The sequence below is a fragment of the Dipteris shenzhenensis genome, chromosome 17 (genome assembly GCF_047967505.1).
Source record: "Dipteris shenzhenensis isolate YYH24624 ecotype China chromosome 17, Dip_SZ_1.0, whole genome shotgun sequence".
NCBI classification, from domain to species: Eukaryota; Viridiplantae; Streptophyta; class Polypodiopsida; order Gleicheniales; family Dipteridaceae; genus Dipteris; species Dipteris shenzhenensis.
Genome location: NC_141612.1, coordinates 37,054,031 through 37,070,032, shown reverse-complemented (window position 1 = coordinate 37,070,032; position 16,002 = coordinate 37,054,031). Strand labels below are relative to the sequence as shown.

The window sequence follows — 16,002 nt, the reverse complement described above, 5'->3', positions numbered from 1 at the left end:
TGGGCAGACATGGAAATTTGAGAAAGAGCTACAAGCCCAATACAGACTAAACTGTTTTTGAACTTCAGCTGCTACACGAGTCTTGAAAAATTTGCCAACTTATTTAACTCTACCTCATCACAATTACACCCTCTCTCTCAGTACAAACCAGAAAGATACGTAAACACAAAGGAAGGACACAAAAGCTTTATTGTAAACTCTACTGAGCTCATCCCTACATGGCATGCCACTCATTACAAAGTGTTTCTCAGACTTATAAGACAATTACAACAGGACAAGGAGATCTTTAAGGAGTGACAGAACTGCAAGACTACTAGCTTCCAACCATACTGCACCTATCTCGAAAAACTACCAAAACGACTCCCCAACCGACTCTCATAGCACCAACTGTCAGAGCGAATTAAGTCTTCTTGCCAAAACCTGCTCCCTGAATCACCTCGACTTCACCGCCAAAAGAGAAGCGTCTCTTCATGATTACCACCTAACAAATTCCTACGTAGATCTTTACATGGAGTGTTGCCACATTGCATGAAAAAAACTCAAAACTAACGCCTTTAGTCTGCTAACAAACTGCCAACAAGGAAAGAATGGGATTACATGGGATGGGGAAATGCTCACCTCAACTTTCAGCATTAAATAAAAAATGGCATAGGCAAGATAGCCAAGGTATGGAGTTTACGCTTTGAAAGAGTTTGGAACAAAAAGATACATAGAGCATTTTTGTCTTCTTTGGTTAATTATTCACAAGGCTGTGTGGACTGGAAGCAGGGCCCAATTGATAGGACATGGAGATGGAAGATGCTGCACCAAGCCTCAGACATCATTCCTCATTCCGCACCTTTTTTTGAATTGGGAACAGTCGTTGAAAGTCTGAGAACTAGCCAGAGATAAAATCAGCCCGGTTCATTTTAACTATGCTTATTTGCTCTTAGGGGATATACCACACAAGCTTGGGGGTGCTCAGAAGCAATATCATCCGGAATATATGGTTGCAGAGAAATGCTAGCCTGTTTGAGGTGAATTTTTGGATGCAGGTCAACTCATTCTTTCATGGTGGTTGAACACAGATGAGAGACAGCTTTCGGTTGGAGTCCTGCCCTACACACCAGGCCCTCTCAATCCCATGCTGGTGGACTACCAGGGTGGAAGTCACAAAGCTGGTGGCATCATCAATGGGAGTGGTAGGTGTGCGAGTGATGCCTCGTACTCTGACATCGCTGCTCCAAAATGGTGGCTGAAATGGTGACCTTGAAGAGAATTCAGATGTACAGCCAAAAGAAATAATACGTAATGGTGGAAACCAAATACAAAAACTGCCAACGCATGTAACAACTTTAGCAAACTGTCACTGAGGTAAGGTACCAAATCTGGCTTCGATTGCTGCACCCTCTGAAGTAGACTCTCCCATGCTTTGTGTAGGCATCAGTAGCTGCTCAAAGGTAAAGCACTACTGCAAAGTTCTGCTCTTGGGTTCACTGCAAACAAAGCTCTTTTCTTATGCTCTCCTATAGGATGTAGGTCTGCACCTAGGTTTAATCTGGATTGCTGATGCTTCTGCTCCTGCAAAACCTGACTTCTTGGCCTCAGTGCTGCTCTAGATGCAGCCTGATGTCAGGCTCTGTGAACTTCTAAGACCCCCTGCAATGGGGACTTTATATAGGGCTGAGTGTCCCGGCCAGTCTGTCAGCCACCCGACTAACCTTCTGAGCTGTCAACCCAGTCTCGCCCTCTTCCGACCTGCCACATGGCATGTCTACAGGTTTGCAACCTGTCTCCAACCCCAACCTGCTCTGCCACCTATTGCAGACTCGATCTGCACCTGCATAAGCAGGCCAACCAGGCTGCCTTTGAAGCCTACGCAATGTCCTGTTGCTGACGCCCATACCAGCACCTGTAACAGCCGCCATAGATCCCCTTCTCCAGAGTCTCTGCCAGCCATTGCTGTTGGAATAGGATTGGTCACCTCCCCACCTGTGAGCCACCGTGTGCATGGCGGAGGTGGACCATAGAATAGTAATAGGCATGGGGCTGCCACATGGGCAGCACATGGGCTGACAAGTACCTGGCAGAGGGCATCCACCATGAAGGGTAGATCTGACAGAGAAGGGTCTAGATGCTGTCCAAACATGGAAAGGACAGAAATGCACAGGGAAACCAGTTCAGCAAAGGTTTTGGGACCCTATGGGCAGGCTTGGGGCTAAGAAAGAAGGTTGGAACTGCCTGGGCCAGTAGCTGGATGCCACATGGCCAGGCAGGCCAGCAAAGGACCTACAAAGAGAGCCCAGGGGAGCATTTATAAGCCCCCAAAACCTCCAGTCGGTTGGCAGGCTGCTGAGTTGGCTGGTAGGGGGCAGCAAGTCGGCCAGTAGAGCGAGGGGCTTCAGTCCTATAAAAGGGAGGCCTTTGGGCCTCATTTCACCATCATTTGGAGCAGCCAATCCACAGCAGATAGGAGCAGGAGAAGGGGCAGCCTTGGGCCTATACTCAGGAGGTGAAGCAGAAGAAGCTGCAGATGAAGCTAGAGTGGCAGCCCACCTAGGCTGGCTTTCCAGACAGCAAGGTGGAAGGGATCCTTTGGACAGAGAGTCTACATAAGCTCAGGACCCTTATGTCCGGATTGTTGCAAAGTGCCTAAAATGTCAGCAAATACATTTGCAGGCTCTCAACTATATTTAAGATCAACACTGCATCATTCAGGTATAGGACAGAAGTCTGTGCTAGACATGACCCGCGCCACTCAATGTGTCCACAAAGGACACAAGCTCATCAACGTAGAGTCAAATGAGGGAGGAAGACACTGGGGACCCCTACTTCACACCCTACCACAGTCCAAGAATGCAATATCGAGAGCAATGATGGTCCCACAGACTACGCGCCCTAAGGAGGCTTCTTGTGACCACTGTATTTGTGCTTCCATAGCTTGTCAATGCTTGCCTTCTCCATTCCACCTAAATGTGTATGAGATCCTCGTTGACATAGATTGCACTGCCTTTAAAGGTCACCCTTTTTGTCAATACACTTTACCTTGCATTTGCATCCTTGAACTTAGACAATGAGTGGCTTTTCCCTTGTTTTATCCTTCCCCACTCACTGTGTACTGTCGATATATATATCCTCCATCCCAAACTTCTCATGCATAAGTTTTCTTGCATCATCCAAAGGGCTCGGTTTATCCTTTGTGCCAAAGATTTAAGGTCGAGAGCCATGCTTTGTCTCCATGTTTCTTCTTACATGGTCTATTAGATTACCATTGTGGATTTGTGTTTTCTACCACATCCACCCATGGTAATGCCTCCCTGGGTGTGTGCCTCCATCTTGGCATCATTAGTGGTAAGAGGCAGCTGTAAGAGGCACGTACGGCACAAGACTCTAAAGACTCTTAAACTTTTGAGGCATAAGAGAGATTAAATTTATGTTTTTGTTTTTTGTTTTCCCAAGGGGGGGCGAGGGGAGTAGAATTACAAACCATCACAGAATCACAAGACGTGTGTATTGTACTGATGGGAAACATAACCATCATTCATCAGCCTGCATTATAAAGTTTTAAATTGCCTTGGGTCATCGGAACCAAATTTAGAGAAGTTTACCACTCAGGACATATTTACAAGTCTGAATACAGTTGAGATATATGATACGACTTGTAGTTCATATATCTAAATGGACCCAAGAAAGCCCAAACTCATCCTCTAAAAACACAAAACAGTGTAGTTTCAATCTCGTGATAGTCACTCATAAGGGTGAAAATCATAAACTCCATCACTAATAGCAATGACTAGCTACTATGACATCCCCACCGACATCATCAGCGCCCAACAGCGGGTGTGGCCCATATGCTCTCACACATACCAATCCACTCACCCACACATACTTCAGCATCCATTTATACAAAAGGTCATCATACTGAGTTTCTATCGGCATTCCGGAGGTGACCAAGGCTAGCACTAAGGATAAGTAGTACAATTTACTTCATTCAAGCTACAACTGCATGTGAAGACTATTAGAATTCATTTGTCTCTCCCAAATGAGCATCAAAGCAAAAAAATGATTAGACAATCTACCTGATAGGGCAAGGGCAATGTACCACTTTAAGATCGAAAGAAACAGCAAGCCGCAACATGGACAAAAACTTCACAAGGTGAAATTCACATGTCCACTAATATGGCAGGAACATATATCTAGATGAATCCAGGAACCTATCCAAACTCATCCTCTAAAAACACACGTCACTGTGCAATGGAGAGGCCTTGCAGTGGTGGGGACATCATGGAGAGAGGAGAGCTGGAGGGACTAAGAGCATAAGTATATCAATGTGCAGGTAATGTGAATGTTTAGGAAGATTAGAAGTAACTTCACAACATCAACATCCTACCTCCCTCCAAATCCCACCAATCCAACCCCCCCACCTCTCTTTTTTGAAGCACGCCCCTTACTACCGAGGCATCACCAAATGCCTCTAACACCTCTTACCATAAGGGGTGCATTTGGCCAAGGTGATCACTTTCTTGACCTGTTGTAGTTCAAATTTTTAGTGAATTGATAGCTGTGCTCTTGCATATGTTTCAGAGAGTCCCTCTCCTTTTTAAGGCAATCTAGAGCATCTCAGCGATGAAAGCATAGCACAATGGCATCCTTGTAAACATCAAAGCCCTCCTCCACCATAATGGCAAAAGGACACTGAAAACGTAGACTCCATGTCCACAAACTTTTCAAATGTCTTCCATCCATAAACTGGCATGTACAGTTCCGTCCACATGTGGGCAGAAAATAACAAGCCTGTGTTGATAAGGGGAATCCACAGCCCCTTGTCGTCATTGTTGCCTTTGTGGCCAATTCCAGCAGGAATCCCGTAAGAGTTCCAGGGTCCTCAAAGTTCTTTTTCACCTTCAGGATGTTCGGGACAGGTTTGTGTGCCCCAAAAAAGGGACGGAAAGAGAAAGGGGTTTGGACACAGCCCCACGGAAAAAGGGGGGGGAGGAGGGGGGGTGGGGCGTATTTCTTTTATCGGGGTGACTGGTAGCCTTGCAAAAGCTGTCGGGAGCCCTGCACACACACACACGTACAGGTTATAATCTATGTAAAATTATTACCCTTAACGAATAAGATTATAGTCACAGTCTTGTAGGAAACATAGATTGGGCAACCTCCACACCCAAAAAAAAAACCAATTGCATTTTCTCTCCTGGCCCCACATCCAAAAAGAACAGACATTACAAACATAGAAGACAGATTTACAACAGGCCTTACCACCATCAAAAGCAACATTTCCTATATCTGTCTACCTTAATCTCCCAAAAAAATGCCAAGAGACAGTCAGATCAGTGATGATAACACATATTGAAGGGTGACATATATACCCTGGATTTAAAAATGCTATTTAGATACCGTCAAATTACATGAAAATGAAGGGCAGATTGTCGCTTCTCAAATTGCTCGAAGGGATATGAGCAAAACATCTAAGCAGAAATGAAGGAAAAACAGGACAAAAGTCGAGCTAAATATGAACCAGCTTCTCAACAGATGTATTTAAAGACATATAACCGAGACAGGTTCCCTAAGTTGGCAGCAAAATAAATAAATATTTTAAGCAGCTTTAAGCAGGTGCTAAATTCCTGTAAATATTTCTCAGTCCTTATTATAAGCTGCTTGATAGAGGCTCAGCGTCTATGCTGCTATGCGGTAGCTTCCAATGGAGATTCTGCCTCTTGTGCAGCCCGTTCATGTATTCTCCTCTCCATTTCTGGTCTAAAATGCCTGATCAAGCCCTGCACTGGCCAAGCTGCAGCATCACCAAGAGCACATATTGTATGGCCCTCAATCTGTTTGGTCAGCTCGTACAACATATCAATTTCTTCCACTAATGCTTTTCCAACTTTCATCCTCTCCATCATCATCCACAGCCATCCAGTGCCCTCCCTGCAAGGTGTACATTGTCCACAACTCTCGTGCTTATAGAAGTATGAAAGGCGAGCAATAGCATCAACTACATCAGTTGACTTGTCCATAACAATCACAGCTGCTGTGCCAAGTCCAGACTGTACAGCTTTGAGAGCATCGAAGTCCATCAGAACGTCATCACAAATACTCTTAGGAAGAAGAGGCACAGATGATCCTCCAGGAATTATAGCCAGCAGATTATCCCAGCCACCTCTGATGCCTCCTGCATGCCTCTCAATAAGTTCTCTAAGAGGGATACTCATTTCCTCCTCCACTGTGCAGGGAGTGTTAACATGTCCAGAAATACAGAATAATTTTGTCCCAGAATTGTTTTTACGGCCAAAACTTGCAAACCATTCTGGACCCCTACGAAGAATGGTTGGGGAGACAGCCACCGTCTCCACATTAGTTACTGTGCTAGGGCAGCCATATAGACCTGTGTTTGCTGGAAAGGGAGGCTTCAACCTAGGCTTCCCCTGTTTGCCTTCAAGGCTCTCAAGAAGTGCAGTCTCTTCTCCACAGATGTAAGCACCCGCCCCATAATGAACATGCACATCGAAATCATAACCACTGCCACAGGCATTCTTCCCTATATATCCAGCTTCATAAGCTTCTTTTACAGCTTTTTTCAAATTGTTCCGTTCGTTGACGTATTCTCCACGAATATATATGTACGCTGCCCGTGCACGCATTGCAACCCCTGCTATCAGGCAGCCCTCGACCAGCTTATGTGGATCATGACGCATGATTTCGCGATCCTTACAAGTGCCAGGTTCACTTTCATCCGCATTTACAACCAAGTACGAAGGCCTTCCGTCGGAAACCTTAGGCATGAAGGACCATTTCAAGCCCGAGGGGAATCCTGCCCCTCCTCTTCCTCTGAGCCCTGACTTTTTCATTTCATTGATAATCCAATCAGGCCCCTTCAAAACCAGATCCTTTGTTCTGTACCAATCCCCGCGGGCCACTGCTCCTTTTAAGAAAGGATCGTGCAGACCATACACATTGGTGAAAATACGGTCCTCGTCCTTCAATCCGCCGAAATGAGTCTTCTCGGCTGGAGGAGGAGGGGGAGGAGGGGGAGGAGGGTTTGTGGAAGAAGGAGCGGCTTGAGTGCTGAGCGATCTGCTAGGGTAGCCATACTTGAGCCAATTCAAAGCAGCAGAGGATCTTCGAACGATTTGAAAGTTCCTCATGAGAGCGCAACCTGAATTGGGAACAACGAGATCCAAACTCAGGGGACGAAATGAGGGGAAAACAGATAACAAGATTCAACAAACCTGAGCCTTGCAATTCCTCTCTGCAGTAGATGGATTTTCCTCTGCGGAGGATTACAAAGCGAGCCTAATCCTCCGTTTGAACTTGCCAATTCCAAGGCTGAACTTTCCCTATTTGCATCCCCCCCGGCAAAATCACTCCTCTTGAGCGCAAAGAGACCCTAATCCTCCGTTTGAAAATGGCATTTTCGACGGCATTTTGCAAGGCCCTTTCCGCAAATGACCCCTCGTGAGCGCAAGTAAGGCTCAGGCAAATATCCACAATGCAATTCTATGCGAAGATTGAAGCGAGAATTTCATTTCGGATTGATCAAATGCAAAGGGGAGGATGAGAAAACTCACGATGTGGAGACGGAAGAAGCGATGTAGTCCGTCGAAAGTAGAGGGTGATGCTGCTGTTGCAGTAGACCGAAGGCCACCCTTCAGGTAAATGATGATGATGATGATGATGATGGTCTCAATTTTACCTTTTTCTTTTTTTTAGCTCTCCCACTTTTTTCTTTTTCTTCTTTTTGGGTAGGCCTTAAGGTCTTTACAAACCAAGCCCCCACACTCCCAAGTTGCTATTTTTCCCTCCCTGGCCGGCAGGGATCATTACACACTGCCATAAAGACGTGGCGAGGTATGGGAGGTTCAAGCCCCACCAGCCCCTAAGCAATAAATTCTTTCCACAATGTAACCCCCCCGCCCATGCTCTTGGACGGGGGGTCTTGGCTGCGCAACTCTGTCCACCCTCCTTTTTAGCAAAGGCCCCCCTCCCCCTCTCTCTCCCTCTCTCTCTCCCCCCCTCTTCTCCTTGGTGCACATCCAAGTAGTCTCTCTCTCTCTCTTTCTTTTCCAAGGTGCACATCTGAGGCAGGCCTTATGAATGCTTTCTGAGCATTCATCTTGTTACTCTAGGCAGCCTAGTAGCATATTTTGGTTTTGCAACCTCTCCTTGAGCCACTTGTAAGACTTTAGGTCGTTCATCTAAATCATTCGAGGTCGTCGATTGACATCAACAACTTTCTATAAAAAGAGAAGCTTTTAATGAAAAGAATAGGGTAGTCATACTTGAACATTGGAGAGAGATGAGCGACTCATCTGTGTGATTGTTGCCGACGTCAACAGCTAATTGGATGGCATCACAAAGTCTACCTGGTCACTTGGTCGGCTACTAGCAATGCTCTTGAGCGATAAGACCTCTCGCAAAAATTTAAGATAATCTTTGCCTACTATTAAGGCTCGAGAGTTATAGTATTCCATCAGATCAAGACAGGCTACAAAAGGTCGATGGCAATAAACTAGGTAAGAGAATTCTTCATAGACCTCACCCTTCCTAGACTTTAAATGGTCTTAGCCTTGTACTCCCTATTATAATGTTCCTTAACTTTTGTTGTTTATAATAATTTTCCTTAATTTTCGTTGTTCATAATAATTTTTGTTGTTTATAATAATTTCTTTTTACCATCATTTTCTCTTAATTTCCCATAAATTCTAAGTTAGCATTAATAATTTTCTCTTAATTTTCCTTTCTTCGAAGGAATGATCATTATAATATTATATATTTCTTTATTGTTTTATTTCTATTCTCTTAATGCATGGTTGGGTTTGTACTTTTTAGTTATTTATCTATTTTTAAAAAAGGATTGGCAATATATACATTTCGTATATTTTAAATAAACATCTTTGAAAAGTTACTGGTAAAGAGGTGTTTATATGGTTTGTCCTATGTAGAAATATATGCAAGTTCAAAAGTAGTCCTTTAATTTAGTTACTTTTTAATATTACGTGTTTACATACATCCTACCATGAAATTTAAGACAAATAACAATCTTTGGCTTCATTTGCAGCTCTACATTCAGAAATCGTTATGCTATTTAGCACATCCAACTTAGAATATTTCATGTAAGCTTACTAGAACACACACACACACACACACACACACACAATAGTTTCTCAGTTAAAAATTTTATTATAAGCAAACCCCCTTTCCCCCCCCTTTTTTTGTCACTTTCTTATCTTTTCAAACCCTCCTAAATTTTCACCTCCCCCTTTTAAACTCTGCCCTAACCAATCCTTGGAAAAAAATTCCCTCCTTATTTTTATTACTATTTATCCCCTGGTTAATATAACCCTCCAACCTCCTTGGAATTTTTTCTTTTTTATTAACCAAATCCCCTTGTTTTACTTTTATTTTTTTTGACTTGTAACTAAACTTTTTTTCTACTCCCTTTGAAAAAAAATTGTAGTCACTCCCCTATTATTGTATTTTTACACTTTAATTTAGTAATTGGTAAACTTGTTTATTTTTGTATTTATGAATCGTTCTTAATGCCTTAATTTATTAGGATCTTTGATTTTTTGTCTTTATAACCATTTTTTGATGATTTGGTTTAAAGGTAATTAGTGTGTTTTAATGTATGAGTTTACTTAAAACCATCTCCCCTTTTACATTTTAATCAATCAAGGGAAATTATTATAACCAAATTTTTTAATGATAATTGTATTCTTAGTTCTTATATAACCCCCTAAACCCTACACATTCACACCTATGTAATGGTCTTGTTTTTGTTAGGCTTTTTCTTCCTTTTTAAAGTAATTCCCCCTTCTTTTTCCTTAATTTTTTAATTGCATATTTATTTTCGTATACCTCCTTAAACCCCCCATTTTTATTTAACTCCTAAATCAATTATGTTTTTTAATTTTTACCACCATATATTTTTCTCTCACTTAACCCTGTTTTCCCCTCTAAAACAAAAAGCCCCTTAAACTTTACTCTTAGTATACCCACCCCTACCTTAATCCTTCCTAACCCTCATTCGTACAAACTTAACCACAACTTTTCCTATCGTTACTCCACTCCCCCCAACGATTGACCTTGTTGCCGTTACTACTTTGCCCACCCCTTGCTATCAACCCCTTTTAATACTTGCTAAAGCTAACGTAAAGACACTGCCCATGCACATTGTCCCTCCATGAAATGGGCTCTTGGGGCACGTTACATTTTCTGGCCATTCAAAAACTTTGATTCGTCTCTTACAAATACTCGTTTACTACTTCACCCTCTTGTTTTGTCGACAGAGCTCTTGTTTTGCATGGCGACTACTCAGCGTTGATCACGGGACTTGCTGGAGGTTTTCACAATGTCAAACATAGCTGGTTTTTGAGACTCTGAGCACCATTCCCTTCGCTTGCACGATCGCTCGCCTTCTACGTGGACCTCGGGCTCTTGAGGACTTCTCCTAACAATGAGGTATGGCCACCCTTTTTGGCCATATAAGAGACCTTTGTATGTAATCTTTTTGCTGTTCACCTTCTCTCCTCATTTCCATCTGCTACGGCACATCGAACTGCACTTCTTACCTCCCTACTCCCCTTACTTGCTTGTTTGTTGTTACATACTCACCTCTTCCTCACTGTGGAGTCACATACTCCCCCTTTCGTTAGTGTTTACTTGCTTTCATGATGCTGGTTCGCTACTCACGTTGGTTGGTGATGCATGGATGCAACTCATTTGCTCTTGCTACTGTCTTTGCTACACTTGCGTTAAGGAGTGGCGTGTATTCGGTTAGTCATCACCAAGTGTAATTGTTATGGGGATGCCTTGTGAACTAGGTTGCCAATGCCCTGGTTTCACCTCTTCTACTATTTTATTGCACTTTATCCTCCCTCTTTAATTCCTAGTCGATGGTTTACTACTTACGAAAGTTCGCCCTACACGTTGGTCATTGCATGGCTTCTTCTAAGCTCTATCTAGCTCTTCTAACTTTCTTGGTGCCTTCATAGTTCCCACACCCTCCTGGTTCTTTGTCTTTGTGACGCTTATTTGATTGATGTCTTTCTCTGTGAAACTTATGTGTACGGAGCTCTAGCTTTATGTGTACAAACCCTAATCCACATCTTCACTAGCTCCTTACCTTCTTTTTCTTTGACCTTTCCCTCTTCATTTACTTTATTTACCTGGCTCGTAGTTGATTGTCACACCCCGTGTGGTCTTTTGCCTTTACTTCTTTGATGATACATTATTGGCCTTTGTTCTCTTTAATTTCTTTAATGGCCCTTTGGCTTTTACTTATGTCCAAGTCTTTTTTGCATTTATTTTTGCACAAGATTTCTTTGTAACACACACTTACTTAAGTTGTTATTTTATTTATTATTTTTCAATTTGTTTAAAATTTACTAAACTCTAATTTCTCTCTAACCATAATTCTTTTTGCTAAAATATTAACTAAAACTTTCAAGCTTTAAAAGTACCCTAGATTTTTCTTGGTCTTACATGCATAGTTTAATAGATAAATTTTCTGTTGTTTCCTTAAAGTATTGAGCCTAAATCACCTTCTCCCTTGGTCCTTAACAAGTTTTGGTTTGATTTTTTCATTATATTGCTTTTATTTTTTATTAAATCTTTTTCCTTGTGTAAACCATTCTTTTCATTTCCCCTGGTTAGATGTTCTCCCCTATTTTTCCTTCATTAAAATGCCTTAAATGATTTGTTGGTTAGTTAGTTGCTTTAATCAATTAATTACCACTAATACATATAGAAATTCTTAAGCAAATTGGTTTATTTTCCCTCTAAAAAAATATTTGTCTAGATTGCCCTTGTTATGCAATGATGGGTGAGGATTACCCCCCATATTTATTTTTTCTAAAAAGGGTGTGGACTACTCCCTTTAACAAGGTTTAAATTTTTCTCATAATATCGTGCTTCTTCTCTTGGTCTATTTTAAAAGTTCTAATGTGTGCAGACTAACCCCCTTTTTTGTAATCACACATTATATGTGGATTTTTTGCTCTAATTTAGAATTTCTCATTCAAGCAATTTATGTACATTTTATTTCTCTAACCTATTTAAAACCTTGAACAAAAATCTTTTTTATCAGTCTTAAATCGTTTTAGTTGATTCATCTTTCTTATAGGATCTGAAAGGTTAGGTCAAGTTCTTAGGTAAAGCGATAACAAGCCAGGGAATACAGGCATTACCTGTCTACCCAAGCTCAACTTTATTATTCTAATAAATGGTTGGTTTGGATGGTGGCAGGTAAGTGGACCTTGACCTCAGAGCCTATACTACCTAACGGATTTCGCACTTTTGAACTAATTCTTTGCTTAAGTTTGCAAACTCAATTTAAAGAATAATTCTATTGCCAATCCTCTTCCTCGGATCTTTATCAAAATTTTGGATTGCAATATTGTCAAAAGTTACTTCAATTTAGTTTTCTTAAAAATTTCAATCCATTTCTCATATGCATCTTTTAATAATTATCCAAATGAGTGAATTTATTGTATGGTTCATTTATTGATGGGATCATCTCTCTCTCTCTCTCTCTCTCTCTCTCTCTCTCTCTCTCTCTCTCGCTCTCACACACACACACACAGAGTTTGCAAATCTCTTTGCATTTGCAAGCAATTGCATTATAGCATTCAACTACTTTCCAATGGTTGGCTTCCACTGCAAGTATTGCAAATTAATCATCCATTCATCTTGACAATCATTTGTGTTTGGTGGAACCTAAGGGAGTGCTCACAAGTACTTGTACTCACTTGTCTTTTTACACCAAACTTTTTCCCCACCAATCTTACCCCCATGGCCAAGGTTGTAGGTGTGCAGGCAATTTTACTTGTCACCATGGTCCATGGTGGGTGGTACGCTAGCCTATAAACACCCAAACTAGTTGTCTTATTGTTCAAAGAATTGGAGGAACATTTTTTAGCACTCCCTCCGTAGCGGTACTAAAGTGATAGCCATCGAATGTGAGCATCTAGCTCCAATACACAAACACTAAACCACCCAAGAGAGCATTCCTGTGATGCCCAAAGGAACGTTTGCCTGAATAATCGAAAGCTGTGTGAGAACACCACAAATTTCATGCTCTGGAAATTCCCTGATAGAAGCATGTGCATTGAGATGAAACTCCATGTTCTAGTTGGCTACAATGTCTCAAAAATGGAGGTGATAAAATTTTCATGCTCATTCTCTACCATTTTCTTGGTGTTAGCACAAGCCTGTGAAACAATAGGGCAGATGGTGGAGAGTATATTTTTTAGTTAATCTAGGATTTCAAAACATTGAATGCGGTGTCACAGGAATGCCGCCTAAGGGCGTATACACACCACTTGCCTATGCTTGATTCCCACCCAACTTGTGGGCAACCCAAAAAACAACCAGGTGCACCAATTACAAACCAACAAGCTCAATGTCTTGTATCAACAAAATGTGGTCCCCTCCATTTGCACACTTTCAGTGAGAGTTTTTGCATGATTTTCACATGGATGAGAGTCCCTCTAGCCTCTTCTTATTACCTATTTTCTAGAGTGCCCAAACTTGGGTAGCTAAGACTCCCTGCTGCTACTGATGCAGAGAGGAGCAACAAGCGCACATGAATTCCAGCTTGGCAACCTTTAAGAATCCAGCTTCTGCAATATGGAGAGCAAGATCGTGTTTAGTAGGAATTTATTGGTCGAACTCATTCTTGTATTTCAGGCACCATTTGGTGTGTAACCAACCTAAGCTCTCGCTACTACACAATTTTTAAGTGAAACTTGGATACCAGCTCAAGCTCTCTTTTTTGTTCGTCCTACTGTGGAAAGTTGGGACTTTTTTGGGGGCTAATTAAAGTTGGTAAGATGTGGCCCACATGTGCATGTATGTGTTCTCCTGTGATGTTTTCGCACAGTGACACCAAAGGTGGAATGAAAGAGAGAGGCTACGTCAAAAGGAGTTGCAGTGAGAAGGGTGTCCAATGAAGGGGATGAAAGATGTAGAGATGGATATAGAAGTGTCTTGAAGACCACCCGAAGCCTAGAGGGATGGCCCAAGGCACGTTGATTGTTGTTGGGATGCCTCTTGAGGTGCCGCTCACTATGGAGCCACAGAGGCTGAATAGTCTGATCTGGCATGATTAGAACTGGAGTCGCTAGATGAAGTGTGAGAAATAGCTGCATGATGGTCCTGGTCCTCATATGAAATTATTATTATATTGGGGCCTGGTGTAGCAGGTTGATCATTTATAGTAGTACAAGTACCCTTTGTAGCAAAAGGACCTTGTGTAGTAGTAGTACCCTATGCAGTAGAAGGATCCTATGTATGCAATGGAAGGACCTGTGTAGTAGGTGTATCTTGTGTAAAAGAAGGACCCTGTCCAACGGAAGGATCATGTGTAGCAAAAGTACCGTGTGCAATAAAAGGACCCTGGGCAACAGAAGGACCTTTTGTATAGCAGATGCACCTAGGGTTGATGGAGAAGACAAGTCTTGGTCCTTTTGGGGCACTACCTAGGTGGAGGGGAAGTTGTGCCTGCCTAGGTGGCCTGGGTCACTAGAGAGGGACGTGAAGGGGACCTCTGTGTAGTCATTTTCGCATAAAAGGGAGTAAATAGGTTGTCTTTGGGGAGGTGTGCATTTCTATGCATAAATTAGGGGTAGAAGGAGGAGATGGCAAGGAGGAGACATGCAGAAGATGCCATAGCGACAGAGGCAGGGGACCGATGGAGGGTTGGCACAGGAGAAGAAGAGAGGATGGCGATTGGAGGGACACAGAAGAAGAGGTAGGGGAAACTAGCGCATGAAGGGCCAAGAGTAGGGGAGGTGCGCAGGAGTGGGGTGGAGGATGATTGTGGGCATAGAAGAGGGGGGGGGGGGCTATAGGGCACAGAGAGGAGGAGGTGCATGAGGTCTTGCTTGCATATGAGAGGGTGGGAATTATAGGCGCACAAGGAGGGGGGCTATGGGCACAGAGAGAGGAGGTGGCACAGGGGCTGTAGATGCAAGGGAGAGGGGGATGTAGGTGCAAAGAGAGGAGGAGAGAGGGGGGTTGTAGATGCAAGGTAGAGGTGGGGGGATGTAGGAGGCGAGAGGGCTATAGGGCAAGGGAGAGGGCGGTAGGAGCAAAGAGGGGGCAATGGAGGGAGAGTGGGCCATAAGCACAAGGGAGAGGAGGGGATGCAGGCTGAGAGAGAGGAGAAGCGAGCGGGTTTGTAGGCGCAAGGGAGAGGGGGGATCTATAGGACGTGAGGGGGCTTTAGGGGCAAGGGTGAGGGGGAGATGTAGGCACAAGGGGGGGCTATAAGAGCTGAGAGGGGGGCGATGGAGGGAGAGGAGGGGGAGGGGGAGAGGCAGCGATTGAGGGAGCTGGGCAGGGGAGGAGGGGGGAGATTGAGGGAGAGGGTGGCAGGATCAAGGGGATGATTGAGGGGAGAGGGCACCTCAAGGGAGAAGGGGGCAGGGAGGAGGGATGATTATACAAGAGGAGGGTGATGAAGGGAGGGGGAGCCAATGTAGTATGGAGCAGCCAAAGAGCCCAAAAGCAACTATGTTAAAAATAGCGGGTGAGGAGAGGCGCTCACAAGAGGAGGTGCGAGATGTAGAGAGGTGGGAAGGAGGGGAGAGAGAGAGAGATGAAGTTAGAGAGAGGTGAGAGGACGGAAAGAGAGAGTGATTGTAAGAGATAGGTGATGGGGTGGAGACAGAGTGCTTGTAAAATAAAGGTGATGGGAGAGTCAAAGGAGGCGCTTCTCACCACCAAAGCTAAGGGATGTGAATGTACCTCTTACATCCACCACTAAACCTAGAGGATACCAAACCTCCTTACTCATCCACCGCCGAATCTAGAGGACACCAAGCCTCCTTATTCACTCCACCATCGAAGCTAGAGGACACGGAGCCTCCTTGTTCACTCTACCAAAGCTAGAGGACACCAAGCCTCCTTGCTCACTTCTCCAAAGCTAGATGATAGCGAGCCTCCTTGTTCACTTCACCAAAGCTAGAGGACACTAAGCCTTCTTGTTCACTTTGCTAAATCCAGAGGACACAG

The 16,002-nt window shown here is 43.4% G+C and overlaps 1 protein-coding gene across 2 annotated transcripts; it reads right to left on the bottom strand.

Annotated features, from left to right (window-relative positions):
• Positions 1-4,438: 4,438 nt before the first annotated feature.
• On the bottom strand, positions 4,439-7,699 carry CI51 (51 kDa subunit of complex I). 2 transcript variants are annotated; one of them, XR_015542471.1, is made up of 3 exons: positions 7,554-7,699; positions 5,394-7,141; positions 4,439-5,040 (listed from the first exon to the last, which is right to left on the bottom strand). XR_015542471.1 is itself a non-coding variant. In XM_087388442.1 (2 exons), the coding sequence occupies exon 2, from the start codon at positions 7,128-7,130 to the stop codon at positions 5,670-5,672; it is 1,461 nt and encodes a 486-aa protein (XP_087244568.1). In that variant the 5' UTR covers positions 7,131-7,141; positions 7,554-7,699; the 3' UTR covers positions 5,107-5,669. The 2 variants fall into 2 exon arrangements, 1 of the variants encoding a protein (XP_087244568.1); XM_087388442.1 differs by lacking the exon at positions 4,439-5,040 and having other exon boundaries at positions 5,107-7,141.
• Positions 7,700-16,002: the final 8,303 nt, after the last annotated feature.